Source organism: Coptis chinensis, chromosome 7 (assembly GCF_015680905.1).
Source record: "Coptis chinensis isolate HL-2020 chromosome 7, ASM1568090v1, whole genome shotgun sequence".
NCBI classification, from domain to species: domain Eukaryota; kingdom Viridiplantae; phylum Streptophyta; class Magnoliopsida; order Ranunculales; family Ranunculaceae; genus Coptis; species Coptis chinensis.
In genome coordinates this window covers 15,866,625-15,886,936 of record NC_141462.1, presented here as the reverse complement: position 1 = coordinate 15,886,936, position 20,312 = coordinate 15,866,625, and the positions used below count along the sequence as shown (strand labels likewise).

Sequence of the window (20,312 nt, the reverse complement as noted above, 5' to 3'; positions counted from 1 at the left end):
AACGAAAACAAAAAAAAAAAGTAGAGGTGTGGAGCTTATTGAACTCTCGGTCACATTGCAAAAATTAAGTCAATTAACTGGAATGGTGTTCAATACCTAACCACCTTGTTCAGAGAGAAACTAGTGGATTCCAAAATGAAACAAGCAACACTCTCCAAGAACTCGAGGAAGATCATGTTTTTTAGATCGACAATATATTGTAGTCGCTCAGGCAAGGAACACTTCAGAAGATCACGTCATGTCACAAAAATTAAACAGATCAAACACAAATATAATTTTGTTTTCAATTAAAAAAACTAATAACAATAAAGGATACATCTTTGACATGATAATTCGAAGTGTAACCAACCCCATAAGCTAAAACCCAATTTCAATAAGTTGGTATATAAAGTTGTTACCTTGAGCAAATTGAATTCTCAATCAGCAATGCTAATTAAGCAAAGCTAGCTTGATATTTGAGACGAATTCATCCCAAATTCTACCTTAGAAATAAAATAAAAAACAAGTGTTAATGGAAATCAAAACAAAATTGTTGAAATTTGAAGAGGAGAAGGTCAAAGAACAAAAGGAGAGAAAGAGAGGACTTACCGAAATCGAAACCCAAGAAGCGGAGGCGGCAGCGCAACACCACCCTTTTTCCCTCTTCGCTTGTTTCTATTTTTTCATTTTTTTTTTCTTTCTAGGGCATATGATATGTTAACTTTCTAGATGGGTGCGAGAAGCCGAGAACTAATAAAACTCCCACTTATGTTTTCGTTTCTCTTTTCTTTTCTCACACGGTGATTTTTAACTTGACTGTTGATTTCTTACTTTGTCACGCATGATAAAGCGTCACTAAATATCCCAGAAATGTTAGATAATAATTCAAGTATTTGCACAAATACTTACTAACGGTTACAAACAATGCTAACGGATAATAAGTGTGAGAAATTACCTAACGGATCAGTATGTGTTACTAATGAGAAATCTCAAATGTTGCAAAATCACCAAAATGGTGTAGTGTATTTTAAAAAAAAATTATTCTTTAAACTAGAAAGTAGATGTGTGCATACACACCGACACTTTTAAAAACTTGTTCAACAATTATAACTATACATATATAATTTCTTTTAACAAATCGTTATTCTTGTTTGTGTCGCTAACCCATTTTAATTTCCTGGAAGTTTTGATCTGCCAAAGTATGGATGATAAATACTATGTAGTATCCATTATTTGTCATGCTACAGACCATGTACCATCTGGATGAGCACCATTATCACTTGGTTCTCACCATTCTTACGAGACGTTTTGGTCTACCAAAGTAAGGATGATACATACTATATACCATCCCTATTTGGAATGCTACATTCTATATACCATCCTTTTGAGCACCATTATCACTTGGTTCTCACCATTCTTACTGGAAGTTTTGGTTTGCCAAAGTAAGAATGATACATACTATATACCATCTATTATTTGGGATGCTACATACCATATATCATGTACATATACTATATACCATGTACAGACGAAAGTGGGAGTAACGACCTTCTCAGATCACTGGTATATAGATCCAAACGATCTGAAGAGATCATTTATAACAACTTAAAGCGGTCTGACAAAGTTGTTTAGAGTGAAAACAAGCAGTCTTCCCAAATCGTTTAAAGTGATTCTGAGTCTTTCATCATCGATAGATGGAGATGAGTTTCAAGGTGAGTGGTTATAAATATTTGCTGAATGGCTAATGGCTAATGGCTAATGGCTTGATGTCTTACCTAAGTAGTTTTCCGTTTCACAAGCATGCGCACTGTAGATTTTAGCATCTTTTTTTTGCCGAGTGAGCTCATAATTGTATTAAGTATGGGAAAAGGGGTAGGAGATTACAAGAGTTTAAGTGTAAAATACATAATAGAAATAAAGAAAGGGGAAAAGATGGCAGCATACACTGATGAAGTGAGATCGTAACCCGTAGGCCTCCAATATATCACTGCATCAGGTACCACTTCCATTCAATCAAATATAAAATAAGTGTTAGTGTAAATCTCCCATTTATATAGCTGTTTCAACAAGATTTGCCAAAACACACCAGTTGAGGGTCGGAAGTAATATTTTTTATTGGAGATGGTGGTTGGGAAAAGATGAGACTGGATTTCGGTTTTGAAGTTGCCTACGTACCCAAATGTATTGCTTGGGATCAAGTCTCGATGCGTAGTTCTAGAAAAATGACGAAGGTTGGATTTTATAGGTAGGATTAGTGATAGTTACTTCCTCGTTCCCCAATATTCCAATCGTGGGATGAAGTTAGAGAACTGGCAGGAGAACTGTCCACTCGTGGGATGAAGTTGGAGAACTGGCGGGAGAACTGGCCACTCGTGGGATGATGTTGGAGAATTGGCGGGAGAATTGTCCACTCGTGGGATGAAGTTGGAGAACTGGCGAGAGAATTGTCCAATCGTGGGATGAAGTTGGAGAACTGGCGGGAGAATTGTCCACTCGTGGGATGAAGTTAGAGAACTGGCGGGAGAATTGTCCAATCGTGGGATGAAGTTGGTGGAAGTTGTTTGACTCACAAAACATGTGCGCAATTGATATTGATTTTACGTGTAGGTATGTAGGCTTTGAGCATGAGTTCTGAGCGTGGGCTTTATAGCAAATAAGCTCTGAGTATGGGCTCTGAGCGTGGGCTTTTTTGTAAATAAGCTCTGAGTATGGACTTTAAGAGTGGGCTTTTTTATAGATGGGCTTTGAGCATGGACTTGTATTGAATTGGGCTTTTATTGGGCCACATTTGTGGGGGCCGGAACATCGCCCTCTCTTTGTTACATGGACAAAGCCTGTGTGGCAAAGATTTATTTATTTATTTATTTTTGTAGGTTTGTTGGTTTGTAAACTGTTATATTGATTGGTAAAATAGTAAATGGATAGTGGAAATTGAGGTGGGCCAGTCTAATTGATCACATTGTACTTGTAGTCCTGTACAAAAATAATTTCAGAATTGAAGAAGGAAAACTGGACGTTGAGTCTGTGTTCAGTTAATCAAAATAAGTTGGTTCTATAGCATCAGATCCTAAATAGCTAACTTCAGCATTCTCCTTTTATTCCTCCCTTACAACAGAAGCTTGTCATCATAGTGATAGAACAACACTGCTTGGATTTAAGGCAAAGATCTTCTAAACTGTTACAAGCATGGAAGCAATCCAACGATATTTGCAAACCAAATGGGGTGTTTGACTCCACTAGCCGGGTTGTCAATGTATCTCGTCCTGGGCTTTCTTCCAGCGATGATTTCATAACTGATACATCAATGAACGATACACTATACTATCAGGTCGAGGTAAGATTCACTGCATAGACATCACTCTTGCAGAAGTTTGCATGCAGACCCAACACAACCTCAAACCATATGAAGACTGACTTCAAATTCTTCACTTTTTCTCCACATGCTCTTCATCCTTGATCACCAATTTAATAAGCGCCTCAGCCACAATGATAAATAGCATAGGAAAGGGAGGCATCCTGCCTCAACCCTTAAGATCTTTTAGAATGCATAGTCGACAAACATGTTTTAATCCAACTACACCATTTCTGACCAAACCCCATTCTACCCATCAAATAATCCATGAAGGACCAGCTAATACTGTCAAAAGCCTTCACAAAATCCATTTTACAAATCATTCCTGGACATCTTGTGCTCTTTCTCGAGTTGATAAGCTCATTTAATGTCAGTACTTCATCTAAAATCTACCTACCTTCAATTGCTGATCCTGGATAGACAGACAGTATGGAAGATATCACATGCTTCAACGTTTCAACCCCAGCGTTGGTGTCTTTGCATTTACTTATAAATTCCCCCAAGTAGACTAATAGGTCAGATATTAGAAATCAATGCAATCCCGTCAACCTTCTGGGCCGAAGTAATAAAAGTGTTGGTGAAACTCCAAAAAAAAAAACATGTTATTGTCTTGCAATTCCTATACAACATTCAAAATATCTTACTTCATAAAGGCCCATCATTTCTGAAAAACAAGCATCGGAAACCAATCTGGCCTAAAGGATTTTTCTGCCAGCAGAGATTTAAGGGCCACTTTGACCTCGTCTTCCTCAAAGTCCCTTCCCAACCAAGCTGCAGCTTCGGCTCCCACAGAGTTGATTTCAATGCCATCAAGAATAGGTTTAACGGGGAATTCTTCCTTAAATAAATTGTTGTACCAATCAACTATCTGATTTTTAATCACTTATTGATCCTGTGTTAACTAACTTCCCATCCACCTATAACCTAGATATAGTATTACTTCTAACTCTAGCATTGACAACTCTGTGAACATATCCTGTAAATCTTTTGCCCTTTGTCACCCACAAAGCTTTAGCTCTCAACCTCCACTAGGTATCTTCAAGACTAAGTAACTCATTCAGCTTTCTATTAGTTTCAGCTTTGGCATTCAAATCTTTATTAGAGAGGTTCTGTTGTTCTTCTTTATCTTGGAATAACAAAACTTCCTGTAGGGGAGTGATATCCTCATAAAGTTATCATGCACGCGTGGAGCATAAGCGAACTCAGGACATCGACCTCCAAGACCGACCTGTGAGCAGCTCTCTTGTGAACACACATGTGCGCAGCATAATCGAACTCAGGACATCGACCTCCAAGACCGATCTGTGAGCAGCTCCTTTCAGGTAGGTGGTACGAACAAAGATGTCTCGCATTAACGCATGGGCGAGATTAGCATACCGGATAAGATCACCACCTGGGGTAATCATTACCAAAATCTTACTTGTACTTCCCACCACCGGGAAATAGGGGCGACCGCGCCAACTCCTAATCAGCACATGACTTATAATATAACCAGCCCAACACTCATTCACGATATCCACCTTACACGTGTGCAAGAGACACACGTGTCCCCCGGATTGACATTTCCTCAAGCCTATAAATACCACCTATTTGAACTACGTCGGATCTGATTCCTCTCTCCCTTAAAAAGAAAAACCAAAAGAGGATCGAGGAGGTAAATTTCGCTCATGTTTAACTTCGGTCCCTCCAGAAAATGTCAACCCTCTTCCTTCTCTCATCGCAAACACTAAGGAAAACCAAAACACTCATTTACATTGGCGCCGTCTGTGGTTTCGATTACTTGAGAAATCACGTTACCCTAACTAAAAAATCTGCAATTCTCATGCCCACGAAGCATGGTCAGCCTCGAAGCTCAGGTTCAAAACCTTGTAGAACAACTGGGTGTAACAAACGAAAGCATTTCCTTGCTCAGGCAAGAAAATGCTACTTTACGAGCCCAAGTCGACGCTTATCAATAGCAACCAGTCGGTAATGTTGCTGAAAATGGCATCAATGAGGTTAATCAGTAGATTAGCGAATTGTCACATAGAATAGGCCAGAGTGTAGTCAGAAAGGATGCAACCCAAATTGTTCAAAAGATGCTCAAGACATACTGCGCGTCCCCGTTCAGTGCTGACGTTCTCAGTAAACTCTCTCCTCAAGATTTTATCTAGCCACGCTTCCCCATGTATGATGGCAGCACCTGCCCCGCTCAGTATGTGGCTCACTACATTCAAAGTTTGGCCCTCTACAGTTCTTCTGAGTTTGATCATCTTCACTGTCGACTATTTCCGGACAGTCTCAAGGATGGCGCACTTGATTGGTTATTCTCTCTCGAACCTGATTCTATTAAAACTTTTGAGCAACTTACTGACCTGTTTGCTAGCCAATACGTGCACAACAGAGGAAAGAAGGCAGATCTTGATTCGCTGTTCCAGTTATCTTTCCGAGAAGATGAGACCATTCGCCAATTCTTAGGGCGGTTCAAGGCTGAACTGTTGTGTATGGAAAGCGGACTGAAAGAATCTTTTGCCACACTGGCATTTTCTAACGCCTGTCGAGTGCGTAATACCGACCTCTCCAGATCGCTGATGAAGGAATGCCCAGAAACGCTATCCGAACTGTACGCCCGGGTTGACAAGTATATCAAGTTGCAAGAAAGTTTGCAGTCCAGTGGTTTAGCCGAGAACCAAGAGGTAGCAGCGATCTCTGATCTTACCCCGCGTGCCAAAAAGCGATCCAGGTCGCTGGCACCAAAGACAGGAACCCGACAGGATAACAACAGAGAATTCGCTATCTTGACACGCTCTCCTAGTTACATCCTCGACAAGATCCGGCGAGCCTCGTACTTCCACCCAGATGTGAAGCAGCCAGTAGATCGACCTGACAAGCCATATTGCGCATTTCACAAAGCCAAATTTCATGAAACGAATGCATGCTGGGGGCTTAAGCACTATCTTTAAGACCTTGTCGAAGCTGGTCACATTAAACAGTACACCAACATTCCTGACAGTGATTTGCGTCATAAGCTCATGGCTCGCCGAGTGCGCAGTCGATCTCCACCTCGCCGTCGTCATCAAGACTTTCAAGCTCGCTTCCACCGGAGAGGACGTCCCCAAGAGCGTTCTCGTCATGAGCAAAGACAACACTCCTCAGATCGGGACAATGCTCGAACAATTCACATGATTACTTTCCCCGATGATTCAGTTACCTCATCCAGAGAGAAAAGACGTCGTGTTGGCGCTCTTCAAGAAGTGTATCACTTTACTTCCCAAGCAGAACATGCTCCGAGTCGCTCAGGCCGCCATTCAGGAGATATCATTTTCACAGAGGCCGACCTCAACAAGGTCTGCCTTCCTCACAATGATTCACTAGTCGTCCACGTTAAGATCAGCGACTGGACAGTGAAACATGTCTTGATCGACCTGGGGAGTTCCTGCGACATTTTATTTTACCACACTCTCCAAGAAATGAGTTTACCTAAGTCAGTTCTGATAGATCCGATTACCCCCCTTTATGGTTTCAATGGTTCTAGAGCCGACCCAGTCGGTGATATCATCCTTCCAGTATCAGTAGGATCTAAAGAGGACAAAGTCAGCTGCAATACGCGCTTCAGCGTCCTGGACATCCAGTCGTCCTATAATGCCATATTAGGACGACGCTGGATCCGCCAAATGCAAGCTGTACCTTCGACATTGCATCAAGTTCTCCATTTCCCGGGCCCCAGAGGACTGATGGAGCTGCGAAGCAATCAACTGGACACATATCATTGTAACCAAATCTTGTCAGCAGGAAAGATTGACAGTAGACCACTCCACACAAGTAGCGAACCCACCAGTTATACCATGGCCAAAGACCTGATTGCAGAGGTCCGAGCCAACGCATCAAAGCAGCACTCTGGGGGCTCCAATAAAAAGAGGAAGTCGTCCACTTACACTCCAGAAGTCAATTCAGCGGTTGCCGGCCCATCAGAACAGATTCCCAAGGATGCGTCAGTTGGTGTTCATACCGCAGTCACGCCCCCGGAAGACCTCTCTACTATTGTTATCCCATCAGTTGGCATCCCAATGGATTCACCGCCACGTGTCGCACAGCAAGTTTCCATGCCGACAATCACGGCATTCCTTGCTCCTGTCCTCGTCACCACAAATACCGATCCAGTTCGGGTGTATCCATGCAATCTCCCTCAAGTCGCTGCAATGCAACCACACGAAGAAGCGTCGCCACCCAGGCCAGCACCCCAACAGGTCGACAGAGAGCGGCTCAACTTAGGAACTGATAATGACTCTAAGTTTGTATATGTAGGGGCTAACCTTGACCCTACACTCAAGGCCTAACTTGTAAACTTTCTGGCTATGAATAAAGATGTTTTCGCCTGGTCGTATATCGATGTGCCCGATATAGACCCTAGTGTAGCATGTCATCGATTAAATGTAAATCCTAATGCTAAACCAGTTCGCCATCGGCCTCGCCGGTTATCTCTGCGTTTTCAGAAAGCCATTAATGACGAAGTCGACAAACTCAAGCAAGTCGGTTTCATCAGAAAGGTGGAATACCCCGATTGGGTCGCTAACATTGTGGCGGTCCCCAAAAAGAATGGAACAGTTCGCCTATGCGTCGATTTCACGAATGTCAATCAAGAAACACCGAAAGATAGTTTTCCCCTACCACGCATTGACCGACTTGTCGACCAGACTTGCGGACATGAACTTCTTTCCTTTATGGATGCGTACAACGGATACAATCAAATCCCACTTGCTGAGGAAGATCAAGAGAAGACCTCGTTCATTACCGAACAAGGTATTTATTGTTATAACGTCCTCCCGTTCGGCCTTAAGAATGCCGGAGCAACATATCAGCGGCTGGTAACTGACATGTTCCAGGACATGTTAGGAGAGACCATGGAGGTTTACATCGACGACATGGTCGCGTCAAAAAAAGATCGACCATATTGCTCACCTTGAGCAAGCGTTTCTCCGTTAAGGCAGCTTTCGAATGAAGTTGAACCGGAGAAATGCCTCTTTGGAGGCGTCATCCGTAAATTTCTCGGATATCGTGTCGGTAGCGGGATCGAAGCAAATCGGACCAAATCGGCGTTTTAGACATGCCCGATCCGCGACAAAGAAGCAGATACAGAAGTTGTCAGGCATGGTTGCGGCACTTAATCGATTCATATCCAGGGCGTCAGACAAATGTCGTCCGTTCCTACAACTCCTCAAGAAAGGCGAGCTGTTCTCATGGACTGATCAATGCCACCAAGCATTCGCCACTCTCAAAGAATACCTCACCACGCCTCCCGTCTTAGCCACACCAGTCGATGGAGAGACACCGGGCTATACCGGCAAGATCGATTTCGCGACTCATTTTCTTCAAAGAGGAGAACAATTCCGAAAAGCCGATCTACTTCACAAGTAAGACGCTTACGCCAGCTGAGAAGAATTATTCTTTTCTTGAACGAGCCGTACTTGCTTTGGTGTATTCGGCCAGAAAATTCAGGCCGTACTTTTAAGCACATCCGATCAGCGTACTGACCAACCTCCCATTGAAGAAACTTCTCCACAAAGAAAACAAGACTACTCGCATGGCCGTATGGGCCGAGGAGCTCGGTGAACACCACATGGAGTTTGTACCTCACACCTCTCAGAAAGGTCAAGTCGTCGCCGATTTCCCTGTTCAGGACCCACACTGGGAACCAGAGATGGAGATTGTTCTTGACAAAGAGCGCGTCAAATCACTCTGGTGTCTCTTTGTAGATGGATCTAGCAACCCCGGAGGGAGTGGCATCGAAGTCGTCTTAGTGTCTCCCGAAGGACTTATGGTTGAAAAATCAGTTCGACTCGACTTTGCATCTTCCAATAACGAGGTGGAATACGAAGCGCTGATCATGGGCCTTCGTATGGCGCTACAGCTCGGTGTGCAAGAGCTTCAAGTCTTTAGTGACTCGCAACTGGTCATTCGCCAGATTGCTAAGGAGTACACTACTCAAGAAGGTAACCTTTCGAAGTATCTTCAGGTCGTTCATCATTTGTTGCCTTCTTTTAAGAAATCTACCATACACCATTTTTTGCGTGATGAGAATCGTCACGCAGACAGCCTAGCTTACCTAGCCACTCAAACACCGAGTTGCGTTCCACGACAACTCCTTATTGAGGTGGTCGACCGACCTACATATCAGGTCGAACATGCCCTAGTTATAGCCGATCTGATCCCTCTCTCCGAAGATCAGTTGAGCCAGACCTAGATGCAGCCCATCATGGACTACATCCATCAAGGCATGCTCCCTGTAGAGCGTGCCAAAGCCAGACAAATCCAATATCAAGCATGTCATTATTGCATGTTGCACAATAAGTTGTTTAGAAAATCTGCTGGTGGATCGCACTTGCGATGTATTACTCCAGAGCAGGGACAATTGATATTTGCCGAAATCCATGAGGGAGAATGTGGAAATCATGCCGGAGGTCGCTCTTTAGCCCACAAGGCAATTTCCCAAGGCTACTTCTGGCCCCGTATGCAGACGGTGATGCCAAAGCGTCACGTTCTCAAGTGCTTAAAATGTCAAACATTCGCCATTAACATCATTCAGCCCAAGACGCCGAAGTGATCAATATAACAAGCCCATGGCCATTTCACATGTGGGGCATGGACATTATGGGACCATTCGTTCCCGTAAAAAACCGGGTTTTCGGTTCGTCTTAGCGACAACCGACTATTTCACTAAGTGGGTGAAGCCATTCCTTTAGCACATGTCAAAGAATCGCATGTCCGCAATTTCATCTGGACTCATATCATCACCAGATTTGGGTTGCCACATACATTTGTAATGGACAATGGCCCCCAATTCAAAGGCAGAACCGTTAAAGAATTTCTAGCAAAGTGGAAGATAGTTCATGCATTTTCTCCTCCCGCGATGCATTTCGAGTAATGGTCAAGCAGAAGCCAGCAACAAGGCCATCTTAGAAAATTTGAAGAAAAAGATTGACAAGAACAAGAGCCAATGGCCAAACCAGTTGGAGAACATCTTGTGCGCTCATCGCACCACAGCTCGGTCCAGTACTGGTGAATCTCCATTCTCCTTGTGTTATGGCATAGAAGCTGTCATTCCCACCGAGCTGACAGTCACTACGACTCGGTCTGAGCTCGTTGAAACCGGACACAATGATTCTGTCTTAGCACGAGAGGTCGATCTGCTCAAGAACGGCGTGACTTAGCCACCATCAGAGTCGGATCTTATCAACAAACCCTGAAGAACTCCTACAATAAACAAGTGCATCCTCAATCATTCCAGCCTAGCGATCTAGTGCTCAAAAAGACGCAAGACGATTCCAAACTAGCCCCTAATTGGGAAGGTCCGTACATCGTAGAACGTGTTGTGGGCAACGGAGCGTACTGGATAAAAACTTAAGAAGGGAAATTGTTACCTTGCCCATGGAATACTTATCTGCTTAAAAGATTTAACGCGCCATACGCTCTCATAAACAAGAACGCTCTCCGCGAGCAGACAGCTCTCTGGAGCTTACAGGCTACATAGCCTCTCCAATTCTTGTCACGTTGAGGACCTATATTTCTAGGATCGACTAAACGAGAACGGCTCTCATGCGAAATGAGACCTCTCTCTCTGGAGCTTACAGGCTACATAGCCTCTCTAATTCTTGTCACGTCGAGGACCTATATTTCTAGGATCGACTAAATGAGAACGCTCTCCTCGAGCAGACAGCTCTCTGGAGCTTACAGGCTACATAGCCTCTCCAATTCTTGTCACGACGAGGACCTATCTTTCTAGGGTCGACTAAATGAGAACGCTCTCCGCGAGCAGACAGCTCTCTGGAGCTTACAGGCTACATAGCCTCTCCAATTCTTGTCATGTCGAGGCCCTATATTTCTAGGATCGACTACACAGCAAGACGTATATTTCTAGAATCACAAGAAGGACGCTAGTTACACACAAGTAAACGGCAACATGCATGTGGAGCATAACCAATAACACTATATGACTACTCGTCACAACAACTACATCCACCGATCTGCTGGGATTACCCAGAAAATCCAGATCGGTGGTCATTACAAAATTACCAAAGTATCGAACTGCCACTTTCGTGGAAACCAATTATTTGAATAAAAGCGCGAATCGCTTCGAGCAAGCCCGAAGACGAATCCCCTCTTTGTTAACTCTCATATAAGAGAGGAAAATGTAACCAGCACTTACAATTTATGGCTGACAGAGCCAAAGGTAGATCACATCATCAAATCTCAGTTATGACATGGTTATCTTCTGGTGCCGCGCTGGTCGAAGCAGTGTGCCGGGCAGATCTCAGCATCACACGCATCCCCTGCCCTTGTTCATCGCTTACAGTTGCTTTCTTCAAAGCATCATACTTCTCGTCCAGAGTGGCGTAGGCGATACAGGCTTCGGTATATGCCTTCTTCGCTTTGCGCACCACCTTCTGACATTTCTTCGCATAAGCAGTCACCACAGTTAGTTCCCTTTCTAACTCCGTCACGTCAGTCACTAACACAGCATTCTCAGCCGTAGCGTTCTGGTACTTGGTAGTCATCACTTCCAGCCTTCTCTTGTCAGCCCCCCACGCAGCTTGCATACACCCTAGCTCGACGTGAGGGTTATCATCAGTCTCGGTGTTTTGAACAACATCTTTTAACTTATCATATCCTGCAAGAAACTGCACGAACGAAGTTAACGAATCAGATTACCTTGGAAACTGGCATAACCACCTAGTGTGTTATGAACTTACCAAACAAGCGGCCATGTCCATCGTCCCCAGCAGCGTATCCATGTCCTCATCTTTCACCTCTGCCCTGTCACCATCCAGCACGATCCCCTTCAGGACGCTGGTCGCTATGGGCATCGAGTGAAAGCTACAGTCTGAGCGTTTCACCATACGCTTCTTCCCCGTCTTCCCCATGTAGTAGAATTCGCTCCCCACATCCCCACATCGCGGGGACGAATTCTGACCAGCGACTGGGCGGCCTTGCCTCAAGTCACTACACTCCGTAGCGTGACACTCAGTGTCGCCTACTCGCTGCGGCGACCTAAACACAATGCCGCCAGCTGGACGTCCAGCCCTCCTAGGTCGTTTATGACCCTTCGCCTCTACAGCAGCAGCTTTCTCTTACCGCGATCACCATGCACGTGAGGTTCAAACTCCATCCTCTCCATTATCAGAGGGGATGCTTCCCTCATGCTTTCTTCTCCCCTCTTGTATGGACGACATCTTGCCATGATAAAACCTAGAAACCAAAGGTACTGTCACATGAGCTACAGTTTTATCTCAAGCTCTTCTCAGCGAAAGAACACTCACAGAGGAGAATGAATGTACCTGAATGAGCAGCAACGACGGTGATGCACAGCAAAAGAGCAGAGCGAGAAGACAGACTTAAGCTTGGGCAAGAAGATGAGCAAATACCTTTTTGGTATTCGATGAGCAGTTTTATTCAATAGGAAACGTCTTTTCCTAAGTGCCTCATAATTACCTTGAGACGCCAAACGCCATCTGCTCGTCATCATTATGTTCCTTGAACCGCTCGTCTCCCTACATGTGTCACACACACAAGGGAACATTGCCGTTAGCGGCACTGAACACAACACGATTCAACCTCCTTCACGAACCAGAATCCAGCGACCTGGTGGCCTCGTTACGAGCACCACCTCACAGCTGCAAGCAATTTAACAACAAGACGCTCATGCAAGCTTACCAATCATGTGCAAGGAAGTTGTCACTGCAATGCACCCGCCATGCTTTGTTCTACACAATATAATCACACGCAACTATGGTCAAGCAAGCGATTCACACATAATAAGGGAATAAACAACAAGCGTGGCATACACACAAACAACGACCTGTCCTAATAAGCTGGAAACATAGTAAGTTAGCCGGGTTGCTGAGACTACTCAGGAAATCCAACCCGACTAAACAATATTCGTCCTCACATGAGTACCCCAAAACAGAACGGGGTACCAGATCACTCACAGTGTTGGCACATACAAATAAAAAGACGAACTGCCCGGGTTACCCCAGGAAACCAGCTCTATTGTATCATAGCTTATAAGCTGACAACATAACATAACAAACTTACAACTCACCATCTCTGGGCTCAACAATTAATTCTCTGGGCACGAGTGATTCATCAATCTCAGCATCCTTCCCAGTCACCATAACAGATACTCCATCCAAGTCTAAACTCATAAGCACATCAGACGTAGCAGCATTAGTTCGCGATATCGCAATCTCCGGCATGACCTCTAAAGCAGCAGGAGCGCCACTAATTCCTCCTGGCACCTGTTCTACCCCGATGTGAGATGTACAGCGTGCATGATCTGTCTTCAAAGCGTTGTAGTCCGCCTCCAGTTCAACGAAGTCTGCATCCAGAACGTCATAGGCTTTGGTAGCATCTTGAGCAACCTTCTTGCAGTGTAAGACATACTCGTTCAGCCTACCAATTTCCACGGTCGCTGCTAGGACGTTCTCTTCAGCTCCCTGTAGTTTTTGCCTCAGCTCTTCCGGCGATTGTCTTTCAAAGCATCTTGGCGGACTTCGGCTTTAATGAGCTTTCTTCAGATCTTCCAGTTCCTCGTGTTCCATCTTCGACACCTCCTGGACATTTTTCAGCTCATCAGACAACTTCCCCACCGCTTCTCTATCTGCCTCCGCGAACTGGGCAATCTCCTTCAATTTCTGAAACCCACTTACCAGCTGCAAAAACACACGCATGGTTAATAGCCATAAAATGACAGCGTGTATACGTAAACAGTTACATCAAACAAAGATAAACACGCGTACCAAGCATTGCGCAATTTCCATTCGTCTCAGGTTATCAGCCAGCCCTTTCTCATCCAGCTCCTTGCGGTTGCCATCTAGAGCTATCTGTTCTAATAGGCAACCCGATATCTTACTCGATCTGAAGCTACAATCACTTCACTTCACAGTTCGTTGTGCCCCATGCTCATCCAGATACACAAACTGTCCCTCTAGGTCGTCAGCAACCACAACAACCTTTCCACTCGCCTTACGCGGAGCTTTCGCTTTCGCCAGTGGACTGGGTTCACGCCCTCGTCGAGGCGCACTAGACCCCGCCCCAAAAGTGGCCAAGTCCATGACCTGCTCAGGGCGCGCCCGACTCCGGTGCGAAACCACAGCCCCAGCCGGGCCACCATCAAAACCGCCCCTTGCGCTGGAGCTTTCCCCAAGAGCGTGCTGCGCTACTTTCGTAACTCGGACATCGTCTTGCTCAGAGGCATCGCGCGGCCTCTTCTCCGACCTGCTCCTTGCACGAGGGTTGAAAATCACCGTTTCCAACTCCACAGGAGCATCGATCGAACCCCCTTCAGGGCGGAAGCTCGATCCTCCAGCTCCTGCGGCACCACCTCGCCGCGAATTAAGCCTGCATCGCCATCGCCCGTTGCCTCTCTTCTCGCATTACTAAGTCACTCGTTCGCGTCTCCATCACCTCTTCCCTTGTTTGACCTCGAGCTCGATCTTTTTGCGCCTTCTTTTTTTCCCGGATCGCAGGCCCACCCTTTTCCACAAAGAAATGTGCAACTTCAGGCAACTTCGCTTGTTTTTCTTCACGAGTCAGCCGCGCGAACCTCTCTATCTCCCCACGATCAGTTCGCTTCTTTACAGAAAACTCTACAGCCAAACTAAAACAAAGGCCTGTTAGAACAACTATCAGTCGTTAAGTAAAGCAACAACAGAAAAATATTCCTACCCACTGGATATGTTACAAATCCTAGTTTGCAATCTACACCCGTTCACACAGTAGTTGCCAACTAGCAACAACGGCCTCTTTCCCCAGGCCTCATTGCTTACACTATCGATCACAGCAGAACGCGTCGTCATGGTTTGCAAGCTAAAGTTCAAATTCCCAGATCGCCTTACCACATAGTGCTCCACTATGTCGGATACCCCTATGTCGTATTCCCACTTTCGATTCAACAGGTCAAACACCTTAAACAATCGCCAGGTGTTACCAACGAACTGACAAGGAGACTTCCAATAATGGGCCAAGAAGTCACATACCAGTTTCGAGAACGGTATTTGCATATGCGCTCTCAGCTGGCCCTCACAGATTATTATTCCACCAATTGGCGGGTTGTACTCCTCACTACGAACATTTTCACTCAACTGTGGTTCGTATATCTCTAGGTCGGGGACATTAATCCCATATGCTGCCCTCAGTTCGGGGAATGAGTCTGCAGCACGACGGTTTACACTTCTATGGGGCACATCACTTGATGACGACATCTCCCCTCGACCTGACGTACTGGCCACGCCACCTTCTGACCTAGATCGGGTATTACCCTCATCTACCCTAGCTTCCTCATCCAACTCAGCCTCAACGCCAGCACTTACTGTTTCTTCGTCCTCATAATCTCCGCAGCTTAATGATATCTCCCGAACTTCCTCTGATCGAGTATCATCAGAATCAGACATTCTAACAAGTCTTTTTTATCAATTAGTCAAGCTTAAACCCTACAACCTTATAATGACCTACGTATTTAACAAATCACATTTCAAAGAGAGGAATGCAAAGTGAAAATGGAAAGATAACAGCAGCAGAAGCACTCACCTGAGGAACCCTAGCTTGCGTTTTTGTGGAAGAAGCAAACACAAAATACCTTTTTTGATTCTCCCAAATTTGATTTTGTATAAACCGCCTGTTCAGTTACCAAGAAGTTATGATTACAGCCTATGCTCTAGCACGCATTTGCGTGTTCCAAGATATCTTTTCGGTGATTCAGGTCCAGATAACGCGGCCGCCACGTTTCTTCCTCAACTGCTACGACTCTGTCACGTGCAAATCACGCCACAACTTCCCTTTCCCGCCAAATTGTCAGGCCACATGATTCAAAAGTTGCGCCATCCCAGTCGGATCGTCCACCACAGGTCGCTCATGTTCCACACGTTCTTCCATTTTTTCTCCAGTAACGTTTCCGTGACATAAACACTCTACCGAGAGGGGCTGTGGGGGGTGATATCCTCATAAAGTTATCATGCACACGTGGAGCATGTTTAACTTCGGGACATCGACCTCCAAGACCAACCTGTGAGCAGCTCCCTTGTGAACACACATGTGCGCAGCATAATCGAACTCAGGACATCGACCTCAAAGACCGATCTGTGAGCAGCTCCTTTCAGGTAGGTGGTACGAACAAAGATGTCTCCGATTAACGCAGCATGGCCGCAGAGACAGGCATACTTCGGATAAGATCACCACCTAGGGTAATCATTACCAAAATCTTACTTGTACTTCCCACCACCGGGAAATAGGGGCGACCGCGCCAACTCCCAATCAGCACATGACTTATAATATAACCAGCCCAACACTCATTCACGATCTCCACCTTACACGTGTGCAAGAGACACACGTGTCCCCCGGATTGACATTTCCTCAAGCCTATAAATACCACCTATTTGAACTACGTTGGACCTGATTCCTCTCTCCCCTAAAAAGAAAAACCAAAAAGAGGATACGTAGGTAGCTCGCTCATAAGCGAACTCGGTCCCTCCAAAAAATCTCAACCCTCTTCCCTCTCTCATCGCAAACACTAAGGAAAACCAAAACACTCCTTTACACTTCCGTTGTCGCAATGATTCAAAGGGATTACGAGCGACATTTATGGGCTTGCGAGCGGCATTTATGCACACTAGAATGGATGCTATTCCATCAACTTTATCGGTTCCTGAGGGTGGTGAAAAAGGGCCAATACACTATCCATCAGTTGATTCCAGTCCAATTGATTTCCCTGCGCAGTTCTATGGACAGCAGCCAATACTTCATATGTTAGAAAACACAGCGCCAATTCGATCCCAGCGGCAATTCAAATGGATCAGCACACCAGCGGCAGTTCAATTACACATCCAGCGGCAATTCAAAAAAATAGCAGCGGCATTCAGTGGCAAAGGATTAAATTGGAAGAGTCCTAGCAGCAGCATTTAGCGGCATTCAATATTACACATCCAGCGGCAAAATAGTAGCGGCATTCAATATTACACATCTACCGGCAAAATAGCAGCGGCATTCAGCAGCAAAGGATTAAATTGGAAGAGTCCTAGCAGCGGCATTCAATTTTACACATCCAGCGGCAAAATAGCAGCGGCATTCAGGGACATTCAATATTACACACCCAGCGGCAAAATAGCAGTGGCATTTAGCAGCAAAGGATTAAATTGGAAGAGTCCTAGCAGCGACATTCAATATTACACATTCAGCGGCAAAGGATTAAATTGAAAAAATAACACTTTGGGGAGTCCTAGTGGTTTACGATTCCATGAATTAGAAATTATATATAAAGGAGAACTTGTGGTCAGACTTAAAAGATAGAGTTAGCTAGGTTTGAGAAGAGAAGAATAAAAGTTCCAATCTTCTTCTTCATGTTCTTTGTTTTACTTTTGCAATAAAGTATGTTTCTATTAACCGTTCACATTTTTTTTTTATTTGTTTAATTCATTCTTATCACAAAAAGTCGATTGCCATGTTATGAATAGTAAGGGTTTTTTTGTTTTGAGGAATGTATATTAGGATTTGGGTCCTAGTAAGAGACAGTAAACCATGTTTAGTTCTTATAATTCTGCAAAGAAATTCGTCTTTGGTTTTGAGATAAGGGTTAATATGATACTATTCTATTTTTTTTTTGACAGTATTGAAAATATTTGTTTAATGGAGAGGAATTATAACTTGAGGAGAAGATGGGGTGATAAGGGGGATTTTAATATGAATAGGGTGGTGAAAGGTATTGATGCAGATAGCTTGAGAGCACAGTATGATATTGGAGATGATGTTTCTATTGAGTATGTTGGTAGCGATATCGACCAAAAGTGTGAAAAGGATGAGATAATTTTATTGCTTTCACACTTTTGGCTTGGTTGTAGTGTTCCATTCCGAAAATCAGTTTTCGAGTTATTAGCTCGATGGAGATTACATTCTTTACAATTATCCCCTGGCTATTGTGCTATCTTTGCCCGTGTAGCGAGGATTTGTAAGGTTTATCAAAGGAGTATGTTGTCAGACCTTTTGTTTGAACTATTGAAGCCTCTGCGACAAAACAAGGCTTCTTCTAAAAGTTATGCGTTGGGATATCATAACCATCACAACCAGAATTATCGATTTTATGGGATGCCTTCGAACTACAAGAATGCGAAATTGTATGGTTTTAAGAACAAAGGCAATTGGAGGTTCGAAAATATTGATTGTCCTAACAATATATCAGGTAAGATATACTCAATATTCTTATAATTATTTTAAATAGTTAGCATCACATTATGATTTTCTTGTTCATTTTTTATAGGGGATATTCTGAAGTTTCCAAATATATCATTGTTTAGCAGTGAGATGATAAAAAAGAAGTTTGTTAGTTTGTTTAGTCATAATGCAGATGTCTATGATCTGTCGTTTCCATATGATATTGTAGATTATTATCATGATATAGAAACTAGATTGCTTAATGAGCCTAGGGAATTAGCACCTTACTGTGGCTCAAAGAAGAAAAAGAATGCTATTGTAGATGATATCAGTGACGGTGAGGAAGAATTAGAAGGAGATGACTCTGAAGATAGTGGACAAGAAAATATTAGAAAGAAGAAAAGAAGCATTCGTCCAAAAAAGAAGAAAAATAAAATTGGGGATAACTCAAGTAAAATTGACGAAGGGATTGAGAGTCGAGAAATGGTATGTATATAATATTTCTTTTAAAATGTCATATATGTAATACCTATAATATGTTTTGGAATGATATTTCATTATGATAGGTTTTTTGTCTTCCGGCACAAAAAACTACTGATGTGCATGATATTGATGATGATGATGATATCGGTGGGGAAGCGATGACTAACAGTATATCTGGACTTGATGTTAGTGTTGATCTTGTTTTTGTGATTTAGAATAATATTAGTTATTGATTGTTTAATGGTTCTTTTGGTAATGTAGATTGAAAAAGTTTTTGATGGTGGAGATACAATGGGTTCAACTTCTGTTGTCAAGATCAATTTTGGAGTGCCAACTCCTTTTGGTGGAAGTAGTTTTGGAGTTCCAACACCTATTGTTGGCACCAATGCTGGTGTAGCAACCTCTGCCGATGGCACCATTGCTGGTGCGTCAAGTTTAGTATCAACTATTGTTGGCACTAGTGCTGGATTGCCGACTTCTATTGACACCGATGCAGGCGTGTCAATAGAAGTGTCTACTGTGGTTAGTACCAACATCATTGTTGGCTCAACTGTACCTTTTTCAATGCAGCCAGGGATGAGCGGCAGTTCTACAACGTCTGTGCTCATCACTCCAGACGTGCAAGCCTTGGCAATTGAAAGTTAGATGTTGAATAGTCATTTTTATAGTATATACTTATTATTATATATTATTATTTTAAATCATTTTGTCTAATATTTCAGATCCAGAGTTATTGTGTTTGGATTATCAACGAAGTGTAGATTTTCTAATTAAAAACCGTTAATATGTTGAATTCAAAGCTTGCAGAGGTAATGTGTGTGTGTGTGTGTGTGTGTGTGTGTGTGTGTGTTTTTTTTTTTTTTTTTTTTTTTTGAGTAACACATTATTTTTGTTCTCTTACGCATCAAAGCTTGGGGATTGTGCTAAAGAAATCTTAGAAGCTAAAGAAAATTATAAGATTAAAACCAGTGAATATGCGAGATTGCATATTTTGTTTGCGCGAAGCCTTTCGTAAGCAACTCACACGGTTTCTCTTAGTGCGGGAGTTTGTACTTGGAGTCTTTGATAGAGATGCTTCAGTGTTCAAATGATCCCAAACACTTTTTGCCGTGGACCCTGAATCATCTTCGAGAAGTTGACGCAGCTGTTTCTTCAGATTGTTATTTTTGCTCTCCAATTGTCTGAGACGACGGTCGACTTGAGTTGATGGATCAGATACATGGATACCCACTCTCTCAATTGCAGATGGCCGAGGACCATCGGACTTGGAAAGTGAATTCGCAGCAAAAGGGGAGTGCTGAACTTGTGCGGTAAAAGGGATACT

At 43.7% G+C, this 20,312-nt stretch overlaps 1 protein-coding gene and 1 long non-coding RNA gene across 2 annotated transcripts; one reads left to right on the top strand and one right to left on the bottom strand.

Moving 5' to 3' along the window:
* Window positions 1-188: 188 nt before the first annotated feature.
* LOC147486224 (uncharacterized) lies at window positions 189-997 on the bottom strand. Its single transcript, XR_015203300.1, has 3 exons — window positions 589-997; window positions 399-482; window positions 189-221 (listed from the first exon to the last, which is right to left on the bottom strand). It is a non-coding gene; the product is annotated as an uncharacterized LOC147486224 (long non-coding RNA).
* Window positions 998-5,496: 4,499 nt separating this feature from the next.
* Window positions 5,497-6,273, top strand: LOC147486223 (uncharacterized). Its single transcript, XM_086573681.1, has one exon. The coding sequence runs from the start codon at window positions 5,497-5,499 to the stop codon at window positions 6,271-6,273; it is 777 nt and encodes a 258-aa protein (XP_086429807.1).
* The last annotated feature ends 14,039 nt before the right edge of the window (window positions 6,274-20,312 follow it).